This window comes from Lepidochelys kempii, chromosome 16 (assembly GCF_965140285.1).
Source record: "Lepidochelys kempii isolate rLepKem1 chromosome 16, rLepKem1.hap1, whole genome shotgun sequence".
NCBI classification, from domain to species: domain Eukaryota; kingdom Metazoa; phylum Chordata; order Testudines; family Cheloniidae; genus Lepidochelys; species Lepidochelys kempii.
Window position 1 is genome coordinate 4,725,322 of NC_136395.1, and position 24,937 is coordinate 4,750,258.

The 24,937-nt window shown below is 52.2% G+C and overlaps 2 protein-coding genes across 12 annotated transcripts in view; one reads left to right on the top strand and one right to left on the bottom strand.

Moving 5' to 3' along the window:
• LOC140899304 (ectonucleoside triphosphate diphosphohydrolase 8) overlaps positions 1-10,416 on the top strand; it is a 27,154-nt gene extending 16,738 nt beyond the window's left edge. For 3 of the 4 annotated variants that reach the window (XM_073314589.2, XM_073314591.2, XM_073314590.2), the window contains 4 exons: positions 5,281-5,547; positions 7,231-7,341; positions 7,867-8,007; positions 9,202-10,416. In XM_073314589.2, the coding sequence (XP_073170690.1) occupies positions 5,281-5,547; positions 7,231-7,341; positions 7,867-8,007; positions 9,202-9,393 (711 nt within the window). In that variant the 3' untranslated portion in view covers positions 9,394-10,416. The remainder of the gene's footprint in view (positions 1-5,280; positions 5,548-7,230; positions 7,342-7,866; positions 8,008-9,201) is intronic. The other variant, XM_073314588.2, reaches the window with a different exon arrangement.
• The window catches only part of NOXA1 (NADPH oxidase activator 1), a 56,275-nt gene that overhangs the window by 1,122 nt on the left and 30,216 nt on the right, over positions 1-24,937 (bottom strand). For 6 of the 8 annotated variants that reach the window (XM_078849069.1, XM_073314592.2, XM_078849073.1 and 3 more), the window contains 8 exons: positions 23,150-23,291; positions 21,154-21,213; positions 20,003-20,087; positions 19,293-19,408; positions 14,681-14,844; positions 13,484-13,589; positions 13,267-13,390; positions 862-13,013 (listed from right to left, as the gene is read on the bottom strand). In XM_078849069.1, coding sequence (XP_078705195.1) covers positions 12,916-13,013; positions 13,267-13,390; positions 13,484-13,589; positions 14,681-14,844; positions 19,293-19,408; positions 20,003-20,087; positions 21,154-21,213; positions 23,150-23,291 — 895 coding nt within the window. In that variant the 3' untranslated portion in view covers positions 862-12,915. Of the gene's footprint in view, positions 1-861; positions 13,014-13,266; positions 13,391-13,483; positions 13,590-14,680; positions 14,845-19,292; positions 19,409-20,002; positions 20,088-21,153; positions 21,214-23,149; positions 23,292-24,937 lie in introns of those variants that run through there. The other 2 variants (XR_012155269.2, XR_012155270.2) reach the window with 2 other exon arrangements.

The following is a 24,937-nucleotide window of genomic DNA, read 5'->3' on the forward strand; positions in this document are numbered from 1 at the left end:
CACACACTCACTGCACTGCTTCCAGTGGAAAGATAAACGCCTGATGGCAGCACAACAGGCCAGGGCAGGGGCAAGAGCAAAAGAGTGCCGGACCCTCCACTCAGTGTTTAAAAAGTTGCAGGCTGGCATGTACTGAACCGGGATGAATCTGACAACAGGTGACTAACATGTAGTGGCCTTGCCCTGCTGTTATTTGTGGCTCACTTTATTGTGTTTCCCACCAGCTTATCCATGAAAATGTATTCATGAAAATGTCCAGCAGCTTCTCAAATTTTAGCCTCAATGATTATTTGTCTGGAATTTATGCCAGATACAATGTTTGTGAGTCACATTTTCTTATTTACCTGTTCTTAAGTTTGTCATCCAGTCAGGGAGTTCCCTTCTCCCTCCACCACACCCCACTCACAGCTGTTGCCCCTGGTCAGTGAAGACCCAGAGTTCAGAGGTGCATCTGTGTGAGTTCACCTCCCACACTGGTGGGGAGGAGGGGGAAGGCCCCTTGCTCTCTCCACTGTCCAGGAGCTCACTCCGGCATCAGCCACTCTGCTGGCCACCCACCATTACCCAAATCTCCACCCTCTGGGATGCCTTGAGGACCACCACTTAATACAGCTCTCAGTGTTTTCAGCTGTTAGTGTGGGAGCCTCACTACTAGTGCAGACTGGGCAGTCACTTGCATCAGAGACATTGTCCCAAAGCAGGTGTAATATTTAGACCTGGTTATCAGTGACTTCAGCTCTTTTGGTCTGCAGCAAGACTCTCAGGTGTGTCTTAATAAGGTCTGTTATTACACACCAGAGAGAGGAAAAACCAAATGGTTTCTGCAAAAAAAAAAAAAAAAAAAAAAAACCCAAGGAGGACTTGTGGCACCTTAGAGACTAACAAATTTATTGGGCATAAGCTTTCGTGGCCTAAAATCCACTTCATCAGGTGCATGCAGTGGAAAATACATTAGGAAGATATATATACACAGAAAACATGAAAAAATGGGTGTTGCCATACCAACTGTAAGAAGACCAATCAATTAACGTGGGCTATTATCAGCAGCAGAAAAAAACCTTTTGTAGTGATAATCAGGACGGCCCATTTCAAATAGTTGACAAGAAGGTGTGAGTAACAGTAAGGGGGAAAAATTAGCATGGAGAAATAGTTTTTACTTTGTGTAATGACCCATCCACTTCCAGTCTTTTTCAAGCCTAATTTAATGGTGTGCAGTTTGCAAATTAATTCCAATTCAGTAGTCTCTCTCTGGAATCTGTTTTTGAAGTTTTTTTGTTGGATGTACATGTACATGTACATGGCAGAGGGGCATTGCTGGCACATGACGGCATATGTCACATTGGTGGATGTGCAGGTGAACGAGCCTCTGATAGTGTGGCTGATGTGATTAGGCCCTATGATGGTGTCCCCTGAATAGATATGTGGACAGAGTTGGCAATGGGCTTTGTTGCAAGGATAGGTTCCTGGGTTAGTGGTTCTGTTGTGTGGTGTGTGGTTGCTGGTGAGTATTTGCTTCAGGTTGGGGGGCTGTCTGTAAGTGAGGACTGGCCTGTCTCCAAAGATCTATGAGAGTGAGGGATCGTCCTTCAGGATAGGTTGTAGATCCTTGATGATGCACTGGAGAGGTTTTAGTTGGGGGCTGAAGGTGATGACTAGTGGCGTTCTGTTACTTTCTTTGTTGGGCCTGTCCTGGAGCAGGTGACTTCTGGGTACCCTTCTGTCTCTGTCAATCTGTTTCTTCACTTCCCCAGGTGGGTACTGTAGTTGTAAGAATGCTTGATAGAGATCTTGTAGGTGTTTGTCTCTGTCTGAGCAAATGTGGTTGTATCTTAGAGCTTGGCTGTAGACGATGGATCATGTGATGTGGTCTGGATGAAAGTTGGAGGCATGTAGGTTAAGTATAGCGGTCAGTAGGTTTCCGGTATAGGTGGTGGTTATGTGGCCATCGCTTATTTGCACTGTAGTGTCCAGGAAGTGGATCTCTTGTGTAGACTGGTCCAGGCTGAGGTTTATGGTGGGATGGAAATTGTTGAAATCCTGGGGGAATTCCTCGAGGGCCTCTTTCCCATGGGTCCAGATGATGAAGATGCTCAGCTCTTGTCCCCTAACGCTCCTACTCTACTTGAAGATGTCATCAATGTAGTGTAAGTAAAGTAGGGGCGTTAGGGGATACAGACTAACATGGCTACCACTCTGAAACCTGTCACCAAATGGTGTCTGAGACCCTTAGGAAGCACCCACACCACCAGATACTTGTCCCCACCCTCACTCAACTCCCCTGGGTTTTGGCACCCCAGGATAACAACCCCATGGGTGGCAGGTGAACCGTGGGCTTGGGGAGGCTAGTCCCTGGCCAGCCTGCTCCCTCTGCCTGGGGCCCTACCCATCCCGCCCCACTTCCCCTGCTGGAGCCCAGAGCCCTCCCTGCCCAGCCCCGGAGCACCTGGCAGGCAGGCAGGCAGCACAGCCCCCAGCCCAAGCCCCAGAGCAGCAGGCAGGTGGTCAGGCAGCTGATCGCGGCCCTCAGCGCAGCAGGTGGGCAGCACCCCCACCCCTCCCGGAGCGCCAGGAGGGCAGGCAGCACGACCCTCGTCCCTGGGTGGGCGGGCAGTGCAAGCACTGGCTCTAGCCACCTGGAGGCCCTGGCTGCAGCCCAGCCCGCACGAGCCCCAGCCCAAGGCAAGGGCATCGGAGCCCTCCCAAAAGTGGGGGGGGGGGTGCAAAGGCCCATGCCCGAGGTGGAGGCAGGCAGCCTCCTACCTTTGTCCCAGGCTCCACACCCAGGGCAGGTGGAGGGACCCAGGCTCTCCACAGCTGCCTGCACAGCTCTGGACGGAGGAAGGCGAGGGGGCCACAGCAGACCCTCTCCCTGCCTGTGGTGTGGGGGGCTGGAGCAGTCCCCAGCCCATGTCCCCACCCACCCGGGGAAGGAGAAGAGTCCACGACTCTGCAGCTCCTCACACCTGCCCGCGCGGCTCTTACAATGGCTGGGCTGCAGCTCCGAGCCCCCAGCTCTCCCACCCCAGAGCCAGGTCGGGACAGTCACGTGGGTAGCTGTGGGGAGCCAGCGTGGAATCGTGGACCTTCCCCAAGCAGCCGGGGCCATGAGCTGGGGGTTGTCCCCCCTGCACCGCAGGCAGCTGGAGGGTCTGCCACGGCTCCCCACAGCTGCCCAGGTTCCCTGCCCAGGCTCCACACTGGCCTGGCTGGGGGGTGGGGCCACGGGGCGAAAAGGAAGGGAAGGGGGCGAGGTTCGCCCCAGCAAAAAGTAGACGGGCCAGGCGGTAGTGGGAGGGCTATGGCCCGGGCCCCAGCCAAGACCCACCGCAGAGCACGGCGGGAAACAGGAGGGCCCTAGGGGTGGAGTGTGGGTGGGGCCATGCAAGGCAGTTTGGCTAGGCTGAGCCTATGAACAACCCTTTATTACCCCTGCCTCCAACAGCAAAGTGCCTGGTGATCCAACACCAGCCCGAAGCGATCACTGGGGCAAAGCAGCACCAGCCTGCTGTGTGCCTCGGTAGCGTGGGTGTGTCTGTACACATAAGGTTGGTTCATGAAGTCGTCTTTGCCAGCTCTCCCTGGATGTCACGCTAGAGCTCATGCAGACCCTGTGTACATCAACAAACGGGTAACCAAACTATAAATGGCTCTGACTTGCCAGAGAAGAGCGTGAAAATCTCTGAGAGCATCAGAAGATTGTCAAGTTGGGTGGACAGGGACTCTTTGCCACCTGCTTTTCTTTAGAGCACAGAGCAGGCAAAACAAAGACTTTATCTGTGAAACTGAGCAAGTACTAGAGAGAAGCCCCAGTGAGGCAGGGTTTCCCTGTCGAAGCAAGAGATGGTTTCCCTTCTTTCTCCTATGCCCTGGAAACTCCCAGAAATCCCAGACGAGGGTGTGACTCATAGTTATGTGATTTATGACTCCATCTTCCCCCCACCCCCTCTTGCTGGCTAGTCCTTGGACTTGACACTGTGCGAACGATCGACAGCAGCACCCAGTGGCTTGGTGGGAAAGGGAGATCAATAGGAGCAGATCCTATAGCCCAGTCAGCTACACAACAGTTCTCTCTCTGCCTGGGATTTGTATTAACCCCTCGCATGCCACAGGAGCTGCACCGTGCAGCCAGCAATGGGGGAGCTGCATAGGTTGCAGCAATGTGGTGTTGGATTTTCCACCCGTACTCTGGAGGATGGCAGCCCACCATGTGTCACCTTTCTACTCCTGAAGTCCTTCCCCTGACAGCTTGGCCCCACCCACACGTTTCAGGAGGCAGCAGCGAGAAGCCATGGATGTTACATTACTTCTTCCTTTGACACACCCCAACCCGGGCAGTGCTCTGGTGTCAGAGAGACTATCCCGTGCTCCCCCCAGGCCCTGACACCCAGGGTTGTGTCCTGCGCAGGGCACGTGAGGAGGGCTGTGCAGAGACATCCACACAAGAAGTGGCAAGCAGGAAAGCCCAGCCCTGGTGCTGGGAAGAGTGAGGCCTAAGGGGGAGGTCTGCCAGGCAGGGCCTCAGGATAAGGTTGGTGCTTCGGTCTGCTCTACTTAACCTGCATAAGGGAGCTGGTGTGCAAGGGGGTAACTCAGCATGGGTCAGTGCACAGGTGACAGCCAGGGGTAGCTGGCTTGAGTTCACTCATACCCCTGTTTGTACTGAAGGATAGCCCTGAGCCCCCCCCCCCTTGTGTTCTGTGCGAAGACGTGCAGGGTCAAGATCCTGGGATCTGGGTCCTGACGTCTCACAGACAGCAGTGAAGCTGGCTCCCAAAAAGGCATGACCTTGGATGTGCTGGGGATGGACAAACCAGGAGGAGGGATGGGAAGTGGAGATGGAGCTGGGTGGGTTGGGGCTGCAGAGCTCCGGGAGGAGCACGTGACAAAAGCAGAGAAGGGTGATGTGTCGAAGGGGCAGTGACTTCCTCGCCATCATCTGTGTGCCATCTCTGAGGCCAGGCAGGGCCTGGCCTGAGACTAGCGGGGGAGATGGTCAGATACCCAGACAGCCCCAGAGTGGGGTATGCATGGGTTTTGTGACCCACCCTATAGCATTCTATACCAGGATAGGGTTTGCAGTCTCAAATACAATGGGATGGATAAGAAAACCCATAGGACAGTTCTCGTTTTCTTCTAAATCCTATGGGACTTTCCTATAAGGATTTAGCTGCCACTCTCCCAGAAGCTCCAAACTGGAGGGGATGGGGGAGAGGTGGGGAGGAGAGGGGTTTGGCTGCTATCCCAAGCCTGAGCGCTGCTAATGGGTTCCCCTCTCTCTAGGAGAATCTCACCTCTCAACAGATCTCCCACCCGTGCTACCCCAAGGGATACGAGGAGAACGTCACTGCCGCTGCCCTGTATGACAGTTCCTGCGTCCCGGCACCAGTTGCACATGACCCCAGCCAGATCCTCACGGTGCGGGGGACAGGGGCCCCAGCGGACTGCAGGAGTGCCATCCAGAAACTCTTCAACTTCACAGCGTGTGGGGCCAACAGGACGTGCGGGTTCAACGGGGTCTATCAGCCACTGGGGCATGGGCAGTTCTTCGTAAGGAAACCTTCCCTTCTATTGTAGCTGGCTACCACACTGGTGGGAGTAACGCTCTAAAGGACTGAGGAGATAGATAAGGCATCAGCTAAACTGGAGGGAGGCTGTATCACTGTGTGCGTGTAACCCGCAGCTAAACTTGACCTGGGACAAATGCTGAGATCCCCATTAGGAACCACGAAGCTAGGGAGGAGATGTCTGAAAATCTGATGCGCCTATGTGCAGGGGCTGTTCTTCCCCAGAGGGGAGGATGGGTCATGAGCAGAGTGAAACAAACTCACCCCATCTCAGCTCTACGTGCCATTCATGGCTCTTAATATAATAACGCTGCCTTCTACCTTCCAGCTGAATTCTCCGGGGGGTCACTTCTGTGATCTGTCTGCCCTGGGAAACACTCATGCCACTGAGGGGCCCAAGGGAGTTGTGCCATTAGCATGACTTACGGGGGCTATGCACTGCCAACCACAGCTGAGGAATGAGGGGCACTTTCAAAGCAGCCCTTAGTATACAACACGTGCAGCTCCCCCAGTTTTGTGCTAGAGCCAAGGTGTGTCTGCACATGCATGTTTGAAGCTAACCATGTTGAATCGTATCTCCATGTGTGATCATAAGAGCATCAGAGGCGCTCTGCACATGGATTTGAATACACATTTAATTGTTATTGGGTTCATTCTTGTCAATGCATCTCAATAGCACTCTTGAGTATGGTATGGGAGCATCTTTCGTTTCCGTGTGTGATCAGACACAATTCTCTTAGTTTTCTTTTTCCAAGTAAACAACAGCAGAAGCAAAAGCAAAGGAAATTCCATGCTAAGCAAAGAGGATTATTACCACTTTGTGCTTAGTCCTGGTTAGGGAATAGATATTAAAATCTATTAACTTAATTGAAACAAAATCCATTAACTTAACTGAAACAAAATCTTGCAATCTTCCCTGAAATCCACACATCAGCCCGTGTTTTTAGGCCAGCTCTGGCTGTAAATCAAATTGTGAGAATTTAAATGTATTAAAAAAAAAACCACAGAAAACAGGCAATTTGATGGTATAGTTTAGCTCAAGATGCAGCTTGGGCACACTGGCATGGGTAGCAGGAGAAAAGTTTGCATGTTGACTGCCCATGCTGTACCCAATCTATGGCTACAAAAGAATTTCAGTCTCTTGTGCTGTCGATCTCAGACTACATTCACAAATGCAAAAATAATTCAGCTGTGATGTAGCCCTTCACCTTAACCATGCCCAGACTGCAAAAGCATTAACTTTGCTTTGCACCTACAAACATAGAATTTGTATGAATCTTAACATGTGGTACTATAGATTGCATACTGATGCCAATCGAGACCACAGTGACATTGCTGGGAGACTTTCCACTGACTACTGCAGGCATTGGTTCAGGTCTCTGGTGCCCAGTCCTGAGATCTACTCTTGGTTCCACTGTTGACTATCATTGTCACCTAGGCCAAGTCACTTCACCTCTCTGTGCTTCAGTTTCCTCATTTGTGAAATGGTGCTAATAATGCTGGCCTGCCTTTGACGGGGAGTGAGGAGAAATTCATTACTGCTGTGAAGCACTTTGGGGTTCCTCTAGGATGAAGAGTTCTCCAGAAGGGAAAATTAATTATTGTTATGCTCCTCTGCAGTGTCTTCTGGGAGGACACAGGTTTAATGTCTCCTCTTCTTGCACAGGCCTTTTCTGGATTTTACTACACCTTCTACTTTCTGAACCTGACTAACGGGCAGCCCCTGAGTGTCATCAATGCCACCATCTGGGGCTTCTGCACTAAAGGCTGGAAGGAGGTGAGATTCTTGTTGGTAGCAGCCAAGAGCTCAGCCCATGTTTGTCTATTATCCTGTGAAGCCCCCGAGTTGCATGACAAACCGTCAAAGCAGAGGAGCTCTGAAGGCCCATTAGCAAGTGGGAGTCACACTCCGCACATCCTGGCAGAAAGGTTTGTCCTAGCAGTGTACAGGGAGTGAGCGGTTAGGAAGTGGGATGGGAAGGAGCCATGCAGGGCTCTCAGATCTGAACTGCAAAAAGTGCCAGGCCCTTTGGATCTCAGCTTCAGTGTCAAAGTACTGGCCAAGTCCCAGCACACTACTAAAAAGGCTCTTGGGTCTGGGCTTCCTGCCCCAGCTGTGGTTTCTGCACCAGTAACTGGGGGCCATATGGGCTGCTGGCTAGGCAATGGAGACAGGCACTTCGGCTGTTTCATAGAACTATATCCTGCTTGTTTCCTTTTGTTCCACCACTGGGGAAGGTGGGCTTTTTGCAGGGCTCTTGCTAACTGCTATCTACGTTGTCTGTCCCAATTGCTCTCTCAGCTCCAGGCCAGCTTCCCACAGGAGGAGAGTCTCAGCCGCCTACACAATTACTGCCCCTCGGCCTTTTACATCCTGACACTGCTACACGAGGGTTACAAATTTGACGAGCAAATGTGGAGCAACATCCATTTCCGCCAACAGGTAAAGAGCCATTGTCGGTCCGGCTTGTGCAGCCACCTGGCAGCAACTGCCATTCCTCCCAGGGTCACTGTCTCCAACCTTGGCCCCAGTTATCACTACACAGTGTGAGAATTATGCCCACTAATGCAAATGGCTATTCACCTGCACCTGGTAACTAAGAATCTGACCTGCTGAGTTCAGAGTGCCCTCAACTCCAACTGGTTCGCCTGGGAATCAAGGGCACTCAGCATCACACCAAAAGCGGCCGCACTTAGCAGGATTGGGCTCTGAAGTGGCTTGATTCCGGCTACATCCTTCCTCCTGGCTGCGAGAGGAGGAGCAGATCTTTGGTGGTAGCAGCAGGCTATGGTGTGCTGTCATGGAAAGTTCTGCACTAGTGGCCACATGGCTTCACCACACGTTCCCTAGAGACCACAGGGCCAAATTCTGTTTCCTTTACACTGGCATAAATCCAAATGAACCTCATTGATTTCACTGGAGTCAGATAGGTGTAACAGCAGGCTTCTGCCACAGCTGGCTGAGGTCGTCAGAGGTCACAGGAACATTGTGGGGGGGATGGAAGTGTGCAGAATGATGGCAGATTTGTAAGGGGAAAATAAAACTAAATCATCCATCAGAGGGGTCACTGCAGGAGCAAGGTCTGCTTCTGAATCATTGCAATGGTTCCAGTCCCAAAGGAGAGTCCCTGCTTGTGACCCCAAAGGCCCTGGGCCCCCAATGCTAATGAGGGCTGGCCTTCAATGGCCAGTTCAGGGTACAGAATCCAAGAATAGGGCAGCAGGAGGGACGCTGGGAGAGCTGCATTGGGGACACTAGCAATGAATATCTGTGTAGGGCTGAATCAGTCCTCTGAGGGGAGCACCACTTCTACTGCCCCTGTAGGGGCTGGGGGGTCAGAAGAGGATGCCAGACTCCTGGTGTACTGGCTCCTGCTGGCTGCGTTTGCATAGCACCGTGACCTCGGGCACAGCCATGGTAATGACACTCCTGCATAGGGATACATCTTTGATGCACGTGGCTTCAGAGAAGCCAAGCTCCAGCTAACCAGGCCGGACTGTATTAGTCTCAGGGACCAGAACCTGCAGAGACAGGCACAAGAATTTCTCCCCCACAAGCTCTGGAAGCAGAAGGGGCTCTGGGCTCCAAGTATGTTACCAGCACAGTAAAGTGCTCGCTTGCTCTTTCCCCGGGCAGGCTGCGAACACGGACTTTGGCTGGACCTTGGGCTACGTGCTGAACCTCACCAACATGATCCCAGCGGAGGCCCCCGAGCAAGTGAAAGGGCAGCAGCGCGGGCTCTGGGCTGCCACCATCTTCCTCATCGTCCTGACTGCTGCAGCGGCACTGCTGGCCATTCTCATCCAGTGCCTCTGGAATCCCACTTAGCAGCTCGAGTCATGGACGGAGAGCCCCTCCCACCAGCCCAGGAAAGGGGAAGTGGCACAAGTGATGGCGAGTGTGGGGAGGCCTTCAAGGCACTCGCCATCTCTTCAGGATGTCTGCCTGGTTCCTCTCAGTGAATGCCTCCCTCCAAAGAAGGCTGAGGAGGGAGCTGATCAGTGTTTAGAAGTATCTCCCAAGGGAAGAGCTCTGTTCACAGAAGTCTCTTTAACCCAGCAGACAAAGGATGACTGAGAGCCAGTGCCTGGAAACTGAACTAGACCAATTGGGACTAGAAATAAGGCACTTTTTTAAAATAGGGAGAATAATTAATCACTGCCTAAAGATATGGGGGAGTTTCCCATCGCGTGACATCTTTCAGTTGAGATTGGCTGTCTTTCTAGACATGCTCTAGCTCACTTAGAAGCCATGGGTACAACGCTGGAGTCCAGGAGACAGCCTGTGTTAAACAGGAGGTCAGGCTGGATGATGCTCATGCAGAAGAAGGAGGCATGTAGGCACAGATCCCGAGCACGACGAAGGCATGTGCAGATCAGGATGGGGCCCTGTACCTTTAAGCCATGTAGCCTGTTACTCCTTTTGTGCCTGGAATGACGCCCGCAGGTGTGTGGCCGCACTCTGGCGAGACGACAGCAGCCTTCTCCAGGGCCAGCTCTAGGCACCAGCAAAACAAGCTGGTGCTCGGGGCGGCCCATTTCTAGGGATGGCATTCCGGCGCTGGCCATGCTGGCCCTAGAAATGTGCCCCCGCGGCCCCAGCTCACCTCCACTCCGCCTCCACCTGCTCCCCTGAGCACACTGCCGCCGCTCCGCTTCTCCCCCGTCCCTCCCAGGCTGGCCGCGCCAAACAGCTGTTTGTTGCCTGGGAGGGGGGAGAAGCCGAGCGGCAGCGTGCTCGGGGGAGGCAGCGGCGGTGGAGCGGAGGTGAGCTGGGGTGGGGAGCAGTTCCTCTACTCCCCCCCCCGCTCCGCCTGCTCCCCTGAACGCGCTGCCTCCACCTCGCCTGGGAGGGAGGGGGGAGAAGCGGAGCAGCGGCATGTTCAGGGGAGCAGGCGGAGTGGAGGTGAGCGAGGGTGGGGGGGTTGGGGGGGGGAGCCGCAGGAAGCAATGCGGGGGGAAATGCGGCACGCCTGGGGGAGGAGGCGGGGCTGGGGATTTGGGGATTTTGAGCTGAACACTGCAAAGGCTGCTTCCACTGGCCCTGCATGGATTATAGATTTGATTTAAGTAAAACCCCACCCCAAAACTTCCACTCTAGGCACACAGACACCTCTTCACAAAAACACTCCCTCCAACAGCATCACAGGCTCCTACCCAACTAAACCAACTCCAAGGGACCAGCCAGGAATCCCAGCAACAGAGAGAGTCGCCCCACCCCAACCAGCCAGCCAGCCACCCCCTCAGCCCTTGTGAGGCGTGGTTTTTACAGCACCCCCTAAAAGTTAATGAATTCAGGCTCTTTTGGTCTAAGGGGAGGAACAAGAGCCAGACAAGGAGCCCTCCTGCTGGCAGCTTCCACTTCCAGGCTGCAGCTCACGTGCCTGGGCTAGCCATAGCTATGGCAGCAGGGCATGGGCCAGGCAGTGCAAGGGGCTGAGTGACCCTAGAAAGGGTATGCCAGGTACAGGCTGTGAGTGACCTTAGAGAGGCTGTGCCTGGCCCTGGGGTGGGCAAGGGTTTGAGGCAGCATACAGTGGCCTGGACCAAGAAGAGGCCCTGCAGGGTGGAGGGCAGGAGTGTCCTGCTCCGCCTGTTCCAGGTAAGCACCCTGCAGTGCTGAGAGGCCGCTGTCCGTGAGCTGCAGGGTCAGGGGACGGAGCCACTGCACAGAGACCCGTGCTGACAAAGACGCCTGGTGTACAGGGGCTGCACAACCCTCCAGAAACCTGTGCCAGCTGGAAAGCCTAGCACAGCAGAGATGGTGTGTGATCTCATAGGGCCCTGAGCCAGGGGAGGTCTATTAAGGATTGATGCGCTGAGCAACTCCCCAGAGGCTTGGGCCGAGCGAGAGTCCAGGCAGGAAGGAAGGCCAAGGGAGCTCCCTCAGGCCAGTGGGGCTGAGTGAGCTCCCAAAGGCTCATGCACTGCGTGGCTGATGGGCCGAGCGAGACCCAGGGGCTGGTGCCCAGGAACCACCCTGCAGTTCCTGGGACCCTTTTTGCAAAGTAGAGACCCTAGGTCACCCCTCTCCCGCACAGGTTATTTTTATCTACTCCCATGAGCTCCACTTACCACTTCCTCCTTCTGGCTCTCCACTTCCTGATCCCTCTGGGCTTTGCTAGGCCTGTTTCTCTGGCTGCCCTCCCCCCAATGCCTCAGCTCCTGTCACCTGGCCATCTCCCCCACCCTGTTCTTTATCCCCAGGCCCTGCATTCCTTCCCTCCAACCCAGTTCTCAGTCCCTCAAGGTCTGGCTCCCTGCTGTGGCCCAACTTCACGGAACCGACTGGGACAACACCAGTGTTCAGCTGACCAGGGACAATCCCCACAACCCAAGATGTCTGGGCACAGGGCCCTTTGCCTCTGGCAGATCAATGGATCTTGGAGGGGCCACACACCCTATGCCTGATTCATGTGCACTAATTTACAGCAGTCCAAAGTGGGTGTGAAATGCTCTCAAACCAGAACAGCGCTGTTTCTACACTGCGTGGGGCCCAGAGAATCAGGCCTGCCTCCCTGCGCTCTGGCTCTTTGGGTGGCACGTTGCCTCCCACAGTCTGGCCTCAATGGGTCTGTCAGCACTGCCATTAGTCCCCTGCCGTAGGCCTGTGCCAGCTGACTCAGGCCCGTGGGGCTCAGGCTAAGGAGCTATTTAATTGCCCCAAGTCCAAATACCTACACCGCACTCAAACAGTCCCTTAGCCCAAGTCAACTGGCATGGGCCAGCCGTGGGTTTCTAACAGCAGAATGGGCATATCCAGTGACGGCAAGGTCCAGCTTCCCTCACTTTTATTCCACCTGGTGGGAAGTGGGGATTAAGGCCTGAGCCAGGCCCCTTGCCGCTATCAGAGCACAGCCCCCTCTTTTGGAGGAGCTGGTTCTTCTTGCCACTTAATCTGCACCTTTGAACCCCAAGTTCTTGCTACAGAAAGAGCTGGTGGCTGGGTCTGAGATGGGAAATCTCCATTTGCTGTGTCAGCACCTCTCAGAGTGTCCTTCATGAGACACCACCCCATGCCTTGCACCCAGATCCCACCTCCCGCACTCCCCAGTCAGACCTGTCATCTCACTTCTATTATTATTATTATACTGAGGCCAGACACATGCCATAGAAAATGCTATTTCTGCTACAGAAACTAATCCTGCTGGGTTTCTGGATAATGGGGTCCCACACTGGGAAGCGTCCTGTGTGGGCAGCTTCATTAAATACCTAGCAGGGCTGGCGATGGTCAGACCTGAATGAATTATCGCAAGCTTCTCCTGTTCTGTGGGAGACATGAGTAAGGTGAGGTGGGGTCCAGAGCCCAGCTGGCTTCTTGTGGAGTCTGGCAGGAAGAAGCATCTCTTCTCTAAGGGAGGGCAGCCCCAATGCTGGCCTGAGCAGCAAAGCACTTGGGGAAAATGCCAAAGTTGCCATTGCAATGGCCTTCAAGCCATTCCTCATTCACTGGGAAAACACAAAGGAACAGGGTAAGGACCGAGCAATCCCTTGAATTGCCTAACCAGGGAGCCTTGCTAAGGGTGACATTCATCCCTGCGCAAAGGGCCAGTACAGGCCCATGCACATGTCAGTCCCCCATAAGGCCTAGTGGCTTAACTATCAGGAAGTCTTTTGTTCCCCAACTTGTCCCCATCCCCTCCCTGCAAACAGACTCCTGAAGCTGCCCAGTGAAGAACTTCAGGTAGAACTAGAAAGCTACCTTCAGAGAGAATGTCCAGTGTGTCTCCTTCATTGAATTCCAGATCCTCAGGCCTTTGTGCTGTGTAACCATGATGTGCTACCATCCTGTAGAGAACAGGTCTGTCTGAACAGGCATCTGTGCCCTATGGGACAAGGCCATGGTGTAAACTGCACGGCAGAGCAGAAATTATATCAGAATCTAGTGAGGAAGAACAGCATCCCAAAGGGGCACGTACCTGGCACCAGAGTGTCAGCCTCCCATCTGTCACCTGCTGCCACATCTTCCCCAGTTCCTCTTCTCCCGAAATCACAATGAACTCTTTGCTGTCTGAAAGCCTGCAGCTGAAGTAAGAGAGGAGGACAGAGAAAATGCACTAGGGCCAAATTCAGAGGTGAATCTAAACTTGTGCAGCTTGCATCTCCCTCTGATTTCCTAAGCATGTCAGTCCAGGACCTCCATCTCCCTCTGATTTCCTAAGCATGTCAGTCCAGGACCTCCATCTCCCTCTGATTTCCTAAGCATGTCAGTCCAGGACCTCCGGGGTGTGTCTGCGTGGAGCTGGAGGTGTAATTCCCCGATCAGGCAGACAGACCTGCGCTAGCTGTGTGCAAGCTCGCGTGCTAAAAGGAGAAGTGGAGCGGTCGTGCCACAGGCCGGGGGAAGGGCTGGCGGCCCTGAATACGTACCTAGGCTTTCAGACAGGATTGGATGCAGAGGGTTTACGCTGGCTATCCCATTCTGCTGCTTATGCCACCAGGGCTACGCTGCTATTCTTAGCGCACTAGCTCAACCAGAGCTAGCGCATATGAAATTACGCCTCCAGCTCCAGTAGACAAAACTTCAGTCTGCTTTAGACTTACACAAGACCTCTAAATTGGGCACACAAAGTGCAACTGAGTTGAACCTGGTGTGCCTTAAATGTTGCCCTGGCTGGGAGAAAATCATTCCAGGTCAGAGGTGTCTACAATAGCATTTCTCTTTAAACTTCCCCCTCTTTCACTACTGCAGGTGCAGTTCCATACTCCTTTGGTCCTGTGAAACCTCCCTGCTCACAAATTCCCTGTCCCCAAGGAGTCAGTGTTGTGCTCTAAAGCAATGAGGTGGAATATCCAGGGGGCAGGGCTTTGTGTGACCATTCAGTTGGGAGAGGGGACACTGTGCTGCTTTGTATGTACTCATTTTGTGAACTGTGCCTATGGCTGCCTGAGCCCTACTGAAAGACAAAATGCCCTGTGGAGAACAACACGGATGGCAGACATGGCTTATGTCTAGCTCCTTGGGCAAACACCTCTTCAGGGAACTGCAATGATTTGTCTGCAATGGCAAGAGGAAAGCTGCAGCTCACTGGGAAGGAGAAACTCCAACTCAGCCTTTGGCACCAGCTGAGTGTATCCAGAGTGCAACCCTATTGCCAGTCTGTGACCAAGCCTACCTCAGCTTCCCAAGCTCTGCCTGCTGGCTGAATGTCTCCCGCAGCAGAGACCTGAGGTCTGACAAGGTCAGGGCCTTGTTCACTTTAACTGTATAGTCACAGTGGACTTTCAGCAGGATGGATCTGTTCTCGCTGGAGGATGCTTTGTCCTGAGCCAGTGGGACCTGCAAACAACCAGGAAGCAAAGGAGAATCTGCTCTCGGTGGGTTGGTTAGAGCGATTTCACCAGCAAATATCTGAATAACAATAATGCCTATTTTTATGCAGGTTTCAGAGTAGCAGCCGTGTTAGTCTGTATTTGCAAAAAGAAAAGGAGTACTTGTGGCACCTTAGAGACTAACCAATTTATTTGAGCATAAGCTTTCGTTAGCTACAACTCACTTCATCGGATGCATACCGTGGAAACTGCAGCAGACTTTATATATACACAGAGAATATGAAACAATACCTCCTCCCACCCCACTGTCCTGCTGGTAATAGCTTATCTAAAGTGATCATCAGGTGGGCCATTTCCAGCACAAATCCAGGTTTTTTCACCCTCCACCCCCCCACACAAATTCACTCTCCTGCTGGTGATAGCCCATCCAAAGTGACAACTCTTTACACAATGTGCATGACAATCAAGTTGGGCTATTTCCTGCACAAATCCAGGTTTTCTCACATCCCCCCACCCCCATACACACACAAACTCACTCTCCTGCTGGTAATAGCTCATCCAAACTGACCACTCTCCAAGTTTAAATCCAAGTTAAACCAGAACATCTGGGGGGGGGGGGGGGGAGGGGGGGAAAAAACAAGAGGACACAGGCTACCTTGCATAATGACTTAGCCACTCCCAGTCTCTATTTAAGCCTAAATTAATAGTATCCAATTTGCAAATGAATTCCAATTCAGCAGTTTCTCGCTGGAGTCTGGATTTGAAGTTTTTTTGTTTTAAGATAGCGACCTTCATGTCTGTGATTGCGTGACCAGAGAGATTGAAGTGTTCTCCGACTGGTTTATGAATGTTATAATTCTTGACATCTGATTTGTGTCCATTTATTCTTTTACGTAGAGACTGTCCAGTTTGACCAATGTACATGGCAGAGGGGCATTGCTGGCACATGATGGCATATATCACATTGGTGGATGTGCAGGTGAACGAGCCTCTGATAGTGTGGCTGATGTTATTAGGCCCTGTGATGGTGTCCCCTGAATAGATATGTGGACACAGTTGGCAACGGGCTTTGTTGCAAGGATAAGTTCCTGGGTTAAAAAGAAAAGGAGGACTTGTGGCACCTTAGAGACTAACCAATTTATTAGAGCATAAGCTTTCGTGAGCTACAGCTCACTTCTTCAGATGCATATCGTGGAAACTGCAGCAGGCTTTATATATACACAGAGAATATGAAACAATACCTATTCCCACCCCACTGTCCTGCTGGTAATAGCTTATCTAAAGTGATTTCCAGCACAAATCCAGGTTTTCTCACCCTCCACCCCCCCACACAAATTCACTCTCCTGCTGGTGATAGCCCATCCAAAGTGATAACTCTTTACACAATGTGCATGACAATTAAGCTGGGCTATTTCCTGCATAAATCCAGGTTCTCACATCCCCCCCACCCCCATACACACACAAACTCACTCTCCTGCTGGTAATAGCTCATCCAAACTGACCACTCTTCAAGTTAAAATCCAAGTTAAACCAGAACATCTGGGGGGGGGGGGTAGGAAAAAACAGTGGTTCTGTTGTGTGGTATGTGGTTGTTGGTGAGTATTTGCTTCAGGTTGCGGGGCTGTCTGTAGGCAAGGACTGGCCTGTCTCCCAAGATTTGTGAGAGTGCTGGGTCATCCTTTAGGATAGGTTGTAGATCCTTAATAATGCGTTGGAGGGGTTTTAGTTGGGGGCTGAAGGTGACGGCTAGTGGCGTTCTGTTATTTTCTTTGTTAGGCCTGTCCTGTAGTAGGTAACTTCTGGGAACTCTTCTGGCTCTATCAATCTGTTTCTTTACTTCTGCAGGTGGGTATTGTAGTTGTAAGAAAGCTTGACAGAGATCTTGTAGGTGTTTGTCTCTGTCTGAGGGGTTGGAGCAAATGCGGTTGTATCGCAGAGCTTGGCTGTAGACGATGGACCGCTATTCCTACCTGCATGCCTCCAGCTTTCACCCTGACCACACCACACGATCCATCGTCTACAGCCAAGCTCTGCGATACAACCACATTTGCTCCAACCCCTCAGACAGAGACAAACACCTACAAGATCTCTGTCAAGCTTTCTTACAACTACAATACCCACCTGCAGAAGTAAAGAAACAGATTGATAGAGCCAGAAGAGTTCCCAGAAGTTACCTACTACAGGACAGGCCTAACAAAGAAAATAACAGAATGCCACTAGCCGTCACCTTCAGCCCCCAACTAAAACCCCTCCAACGCATTATTAAGGATCTACAACCTATCCTAAAGGATGACCCAGCACTCTCACAAATCTTGGGAGACAGGCCAGTCCTTGCCTACAGACAGCCCCGCAACCTGAAGCAAATACTCATCAACAACCACATACCACACAACAGAACCACTAACCCAGGAACTTATCCTTGCAACAAAGCCCGTTGCCAACTGTGTCCACATATCTATTCAGGGGACACCATCACAGGGCCTAATAACATCAGCCACACTATCAGAGGCTCGTTCACCTGCACATCCACCAATGTGATATATGCCATCATGTGCCAGCAATGCCCCTCTGCCATGTACATTGGTCAAACTGGACAGTCTCTACGTAAAAGAATAAATGGACACAAATCAGATGTCAAGAATTATAACATTCATAAACCAGTCGGAGAACACTTCAATCTCTCTGGTCACGCAATCACAGACATGAAGGTCGCTATCTTAAAACAAAAAAACTTCAAATCCAGACTCCAGCGAGAAACTGCTGAATTGGAATTCATTTGCAAATTGGATACTATTAATTTAGGCTTAAATAGAGACTGGGAGTGGCTAAGTCATTATGCAAGGTAGCCTGTGTCCTCTTGTTTTTTCCTACCCTCCCCCTCCCCCAGATGTTCTGGTTTAACTTGGATTTAAACTTGGAGAGTGGTCAGTTTGGATGAGCTATTACCAGCAGGAGAGTGAGTTTGTGTGTGTATGGGGGTGGGGGGGATGTGAGAAAACCTGGATTTGTGCAGGAAATAGCCCAACTTGATTGTCATGCACATTGTGTAAAGAGTTGTCACTTTGGATGGGCTATCACCAGCAGGAGAGTGAATTTGTGTGGGGGGGTGGAGGGTGAAAAAACCTGGATTTGTGCTGGAAATGGCCCACCTGATGATCACTTTAGATAAGCTATTACCAGCAGGACAGTGGGGTGGGAGGAGGTATTGTTTCATATTCTCTGTGTATATATAAAGTCTGCTGCAGTTTCCACGATATGCATCTGAGGAAGTGAGCTGTAGCTCACGAAAGCTTATGCTCTAATAAATTGGTTAGTCTCTAAGGTACCACAAGTACTCCTTTTCTTTTCACCATACACACTGTAACCAGAGTGATCACTTAAGTTGAGCTATTACCAGCAGGAGAGCGGGGGGTGGGGGGGACCTTCTGTAGTGATATTCAAGGTGGGCCATTTCCAGCAGTTGACAAGAACATCTGAGGAACAGCAGAGCTCAAAGCACTTTACAATCAGTTAATGTATTTATCCTCACAATGTCCTTGTGAGGTACAGAAATATTATTATCTCCCCTTCACAGCTGGGGTGCTGAGGCACAGAGACATGAAGTGACTTACCCAGGAAGTCCCTGGTGGAACAAGGAACCGAACACAGGTCTCCCACATCTCGGCCAGTGCCCCGACCACTAGCCCATCCTTCCATAACCAGAGTCAAGGGGGGGGGGGCTTAACCCAAATGCCAACCTCAGTGCCACCAAACTCCACGTGGCATAGAATATGAGCCAGGATCCAGATGTGAATTTCACATGTGGGGGGCATTTCTCCAAACCCTGGATCCAAACACTTCCATTTTTCCTTTTGGAAGCGTCTGGATCTGAATCCTATAACTCAGACACATCTGCTCGGCACAGGAGTATTCAGCATAGGAGTATTCAGCTCCAGAGGGGAGACAGGTACTCCCTGTATTATCATGCAAACATGTCCCTGAGATGATGCTGCCAGGTCCCATAATTTCCTGTGGAAATTTCAGCTGCCAATCCATGCAGCTTGACACAGCACTGACTCCAAAATCACAGGCGGTCTAGTGGCTGTGCCAAATAAAGTGGGGCTGCTGGTGACCTCATCAGCAGCTGCCTCTGACAAAGAAAGGCTCTGTAGGCACAAGTCCAATGTGAGGTAGGAAAAGGATACAGAGATGATTTCTCTAACCCCAGAAATGCAGCGCTCTCTGTGATAGAACATAGTGGTTGTTAACAGCACAGAGCAACAGTCTGGGCCGGGAGAGACAGAAGAAGAGGAAGATCAAGGACTCAAGAGTAACAGACAAAAGTCCATCTGGGAGTTAGGATCTCTCTGGGATGGGGGAGGGGGAACTGGTCTGGAAGAAAAGGCTTTCCAGTGAGCCCCAAAGTTTTGTGGTGGCTCTGGAGTTTTGGGGGAAGTGGGCTGAATCCACCCTTACCTTTGGCAGCAGTGATTTTATAGCCTTAATGGTTTGTGACATTGGGGAACATTGCACCTGCGAGTCTGCTTGCGGATCAGCATCATTTGCAGCAGTGTCTTCTCCCTCAGGAGGTCCTGCAGGGCAAAACATTGCCAAACAGCCATCATGACAATGGGCAGGGCCTCTTTGGAGGAGATAGGGTTGGTCAGCTTTGGGGGGGTCCCACTGAGCCACATCTGGAGGGACTCCAGGCAGCACGAGAAGCCACCGATTCTACGGCCGGAGCTGTCCATCCTCCCCTCTCGGGACAGGTGTATAGAACCCTGCCTGCACTCGTCACCATAGCAAGGGGGGCAAGTGACAAATGGCAGCAGCTGCATTTATTGCGCACCAGCTCTGAATCACCAGGTGCCTGCCAACCAGTTCACTTCTATTTGGACACAGTTGTGGCCCCCAGTCTCTGTTCAGAGCAGAATGAGTGGGCCACAGCGAAGCAAAGTGTGTGCAGTCATCCCTGACACACATGATCTACCCTGCTACCAAGGTGCTCTTGGGTTACACGGTCAGTCCATCCCAGAACCACATGCTGCAAGTGGGGAACTAGCCCTGCCGGTAGTGTAGGTTCCCTAGAGCAGTGGTGTTTTGGGGCACTGGTGGGTGATCCCACACAACTCCCATTGGGATCCTTACCCCCACATGCCCCTTCAGTCCCAGAAAGCAGGATTTACCTGGCTGCTGCTGGTCCATTTCCTGCAAGTGGGGCCGGTTGGGGGGTACTTTAACAGGGGGAAGAGGGATCCCATTACTGACTTTCTGCAAGAGAACAAAATGAAAACGAACTGATCAGACACGTGAGGAGAGTGTGGCTGAGGCCACTGTGAAGCAGAACAGTTCTAAGGAACTGAAGTTTTGGGAAATCAGCTCCCTTGTTCCCCACTGGCCAGAAGGGGCAGGTGGCAGCTGGTTTGCGTCACTGAGTAGATTGCAGGCTATGACTTTAAAGGTGGGCAGAGCCTCAGGGATTGCTGATTCATTAACTCAGGTATGACATGGAGTACTCAGGCTCCTCCAGGCTTCCCCAGACGGTGGTTACCCACCTGGTACCCATACGGGTTTGTTTTATTTTGCTGCACTGTTAGCTCTGTTCACCTCTCTGGGATCCAGACCCCACATTTAGTCTGGGGACAGCCACCTCCCCATCTGAGCAAAAATGGAATCCATCTTCACTGGGATTTCCATGGCTGATCCCTCTGACCCAAGGGCTTATCTGCCCCTCACTCAGCTCCAAGGTTCTGCACTGAACAGACTGGGTGTCTGCACTGAAATGGTTTTACAGCAGGGAACACTACCAACTCCATGGGATAAATGATAACAGAGTCAGGCCTGAAGAGCCAGTTTCTCAACTACAGTAGGGACAGTGGAAGTTCATTCTCTAGAGGCCACTAGTATGTCAGAACGAAAGTGGGCTCTGAAATTCCCTGCTTGCTGCAGTAGGCGCATGTGTGTGAGTCACACCTTGTCTGCTGGAGGATTCAAGTGGAGACAGCTTTCAGACAGGTCAAGCCATTAAAGCAAGGCTGCATTGGTTATAATATGGAGGGTCCTGGCTGTGAGGAGGAGGGGGTAAAAGAAATGGATTTTTCCAAAATGGAAGCTTCGACTGCAGGAAATAGATCAGAGCTGTGGAAAAAATTCACCTTTTGCCTGCTGCTTGGATTTTGCATTGTCCCTCGCTGGCTGAAAGCCCTGAACCTACACATGGGGTGTTTCTGAAGAGAGAGCCCACTGCCTTGCTCTGTGGTTCAGACACACAGCACAAGTGGCCTGGCTGTGTTTTCTCTCCCTTCCACACCCCATAGTCACAAGATTGTCCCCTTACCCATTTATCAGCCTTGGGGGCATGAACAGGCTCCAGGTGAGAGGTCGGTATACGCAGTTTCTGGGGAAATACAGAGCAGAACAGAAAATAAGGTGAAACCAGGCTGCATTGAGCGGAAACAGACACTCTTCTGCCCGGTGCAGGAGATTGTCTTCTCTGGTCTTGACAACCCCACCTTGCCCCTCAGTCATTCACACCCTTGTGGCATTGTCATTTCCTGGCATGCCACTCTGACCAGGTCACTCTGTCTGCTGGCCCACCCTTCTCCATCATCACAAACACAAACTATGCGCCATTGCTTTCAAGGCCCTTCACAGCCTGTCCCCACCTACCCATCATCGCTCAAGATGTTGAATCCTGCCTCTGAGCCGCCAGCCTTCCTCACCCACTTGTTAACTTTTAAAGAGGTACCTTTGTGCTTCCTCCCATGTTGCCCCTCACACGCGGGAGGAGCTGCCTCCATCTTTCTTCGGTTTCCTCTTTATAACTCTCCTGTGCTGTGATACCTACCAGAGAACTTGACAATGGTTAGGCTGCTGAGACTACTGCCTGTCAGACTGACCAGTCTTACCTCACTGTTTCCTTGTGCTCGCCCATCTGCCTGTTGGACTCACCTGTTTTCTCTGCCTTATACTTTGATTGTAAGCTCTTAGGAGCAGGCACTGCCCTTTATTCTGAGTTAGTACAGGTCACAGCACAGAGCGATCCTGGCCCATGACGGGGCTCCTGGCCTCTAATGTTAAATTGGCCTACTGAGGATTGCATGTGGGAGGTGATGCCCACTTGCGGACACAGCAGCACATTGCTCTCCCTTCTGAGGACCCTGCTTTCCATACGGCAGTTGCGAGCAGGCCACTGAATGAACCCTAGACACATTTTGTGCACTTTATTCTGCAGGAGGCGAGGCTTCACAATTAGTGTGAATTGTGCACCTGCTAGTGGTTCTCGCCGAATGTTTCTAGTTGCATAATCCCTATGCAGGATCCATGTGTGTCGGAAGGGATAAGGATCAGAAAAAGCTGAGCTCTCCAGTTTACTGGCCAATGGAATTAGAGAGATGACGGGGAAAAGTCACTGGGATCTGAACAGCCCTTAACAGCTGCTGCTGTTAGTGTCTGTGGTGGGGTGGTCACCCTGCCATGCCTCAAAGGGCTTAAAACAGCCCAAAGAGAGGGCTGTAGCCGGAGGAAAGCTAGGCTGACTGGGGGAAGTAGCCACAGGTGGGGCCATGCCCCAATCAGGCCACAGCTGGCCCTATAAGAGGGCTGTTAGCCAGGGGCTGAGAGAGACACTCTGTCTAGCTACGTGGAGAGAGGAGGACCTGGCTGACTAGGAAGCTGAGGAGGGTACCTAGGGCAGAGGGAGCTGGGGAGCTCCAGCCTAGCAGAGCCCTAAGCTGCAGTCTGAGGTAAAGGCCCACAAAAGGGTACTAAGGCTGCAGAGGAGCAGCCCAGCCCAGACCTAGACAGAGGCAGCTGGTCTGACCCCCCGCCTTGTCAATGATGAGTGGTACAGACTGCAGTCTGCCCCAGGGAGTGGGGGCTAGATGATGACTGACAGTAGCCACTGAGGTAAGGAAGGGACAGGGGGTTGGGGGTCCCCTGGGGAGGGGAGACCCAGACTGAGGGGTTATTGCCAGGGGGCAGAACCCTAATCTAGAAGGGCACTGGGGTCTGGGAGGGGCACAGGGCCAGCAGCAGGCGAGACACCGACCGGCAGAGGGCGCTCCTGGCTGAAAAGAGCTAATTCCCTGGACAACCAGCAGGAAGCGCCGCAGCAGTGAGTCGTCACCCCATCAGTGTCCAATCTATGAAAGTGAACTGGCAGCTTCAGAGAAGTTAATGTCATATCCCACCCTCTTGGCTGCTCCTGCTCCTGAGAGCTACCAAAGGAGCATCCTATTAAAGCCTCAGCAAGCCCCAGCTGGCAGGGAGTCCTGTAGTGTCTACTGATGCTGTGCTAGAGGCAGGAGTGCCAGCCTGCCAGTTCCACATACCTGTCCGTCCCATATGGCTGTAGCCCAGCCATCTGCCCCTTTATTTAGTACAAAGATGATGGTGCTGCCCTTCACTGCCATCTCTTCAGAGCCCTCTGGGTAATAATGAGTCACGACTCGATAGTAACCTGAATTGTGGTCTCTGGAGAGGGGGAAAAAAAGGAACAGCTTTACTCAGCACCCTTTGGGGCTGTCACTCTCCCACTGTGGGGTGTGGACACCACTGGCTTTAATGGGATGCCCTTCTCTTTGCCCCTCTGGTTATCCTTCTTGGAGACATTCAGGCTAGGAATAGCCGTTGCCATCCTGTGGCCTTTCCACTGGCTCTTCTGCCAATGCACTTTGAAATATAAAGAGTTGTAGGAGAATCACTGGCCCTCAAGTGCCAGTGCACCCTGGAACAATGCCACGCTTCTCTGGGGTGGAGTCCCCCCTGCATTCTGCTGGAGGACCTGTCGTTTCACTGGCGTCTGAGGAAAGCCACACCCTTCTACTCTGTTCTTAGTACTTACATGCCTCCATCCCCATAGCATTTCACAAACATCAAGGACTGTCTCCTTCCCACACCGCTGTGCAGTAGGAGAGCATCATTACCCCCATTTTACAGATGAGGAACTAAGGCAAAGAGTGATCAAGGGACAAATTTTCAGAAGAGCTCAGCACCTACAGTTCAGACTGGACTTTCATTGGGGCTCCACACCCAGTTAGACACCTAAATCTGTCCAAGGTCCAATGACAAGAGGGTTGTGGTAGAGCTGGAAACCCAGATCCAGTGTCTCACTTCAGAGCTCTAACCACGAGCCCATCCTTCCTCCCACAGGGTGATCCTTCCTCGCCACATACTCTCAGTTGTGAGCTGAGTAAGCTCGAGAATGCTTCCCTTGGGCACATCTCCCCTCATAGGCAGCAGTAGCCTTGGGCTGTGTCTCCATGGTGCAATTATCATATTTATGGTCTGTCAGAGATGATAACCCATGAACTTTTGGAGAAGAACACGCCATCAGCAGATGATGGGACAGACTGGCGCAGACAGAGGTTCCCTCTTTTGCCTTCCAGCCATTTCTGAGAATTCCCACAGGGAAACTCCAGCTGGGGTGTGGGCTCTAGAGTGGGGCTGAGGATGAGGGGTTGGGGGTGCAGGAGGTTGCTCCGGGCTGGGATGAAGAGGTTCAAAGGGTGGAAGGGGAATCAGGGATGGGGCAGGACGTTGGGGCACAGGAGGGGGTCAGGAGTGCAGGCTCCTGGTGGTGCTTACCTCAAGCAGCTCCCAGAAGCAGGGGCATGTCCCCTCTCCGGCTCCTATGCGGAGGCGCGGCCAGGTGGGTCTGCATGCTTCCCTGTCTGCAAGCGCCAACCTTGCAGCTCCCATTGGCCACAGTTTCTGGCCAATGGGAGCTGCGGAGGTATCACTTGGGGTGGAAGTAGCCTGTGGAGCCCCCTGGCTGCCCCTAAGTGTAGGAACTGGAGAGGGTACATGCCGCTGCTTGTGGGAGTTGCGCGGAGCGGGACAAGTCCTGGCCCCCGTGCCTTGGCAGAGCTTGAGGGCCGGATTAAAAGGTCTGGAGCACCGGATGCGACCCCTGGGCTGTAGTTTGCCCACCTCTGTTCTAGTGTGTGAACTCTAGAGCTGGGTGCAACTTTCCTGACAGAGCATTGTTCCATCAGAAAATACCATTTCAATATAATAAAAACTTTCTGTCAGAATGTATTGATTTTGACAAATTTTGGTTCACAAAATGTTTCCTTACAAGTGTTTCAATAAGATCAACCCGATCAAAAAAGAATATT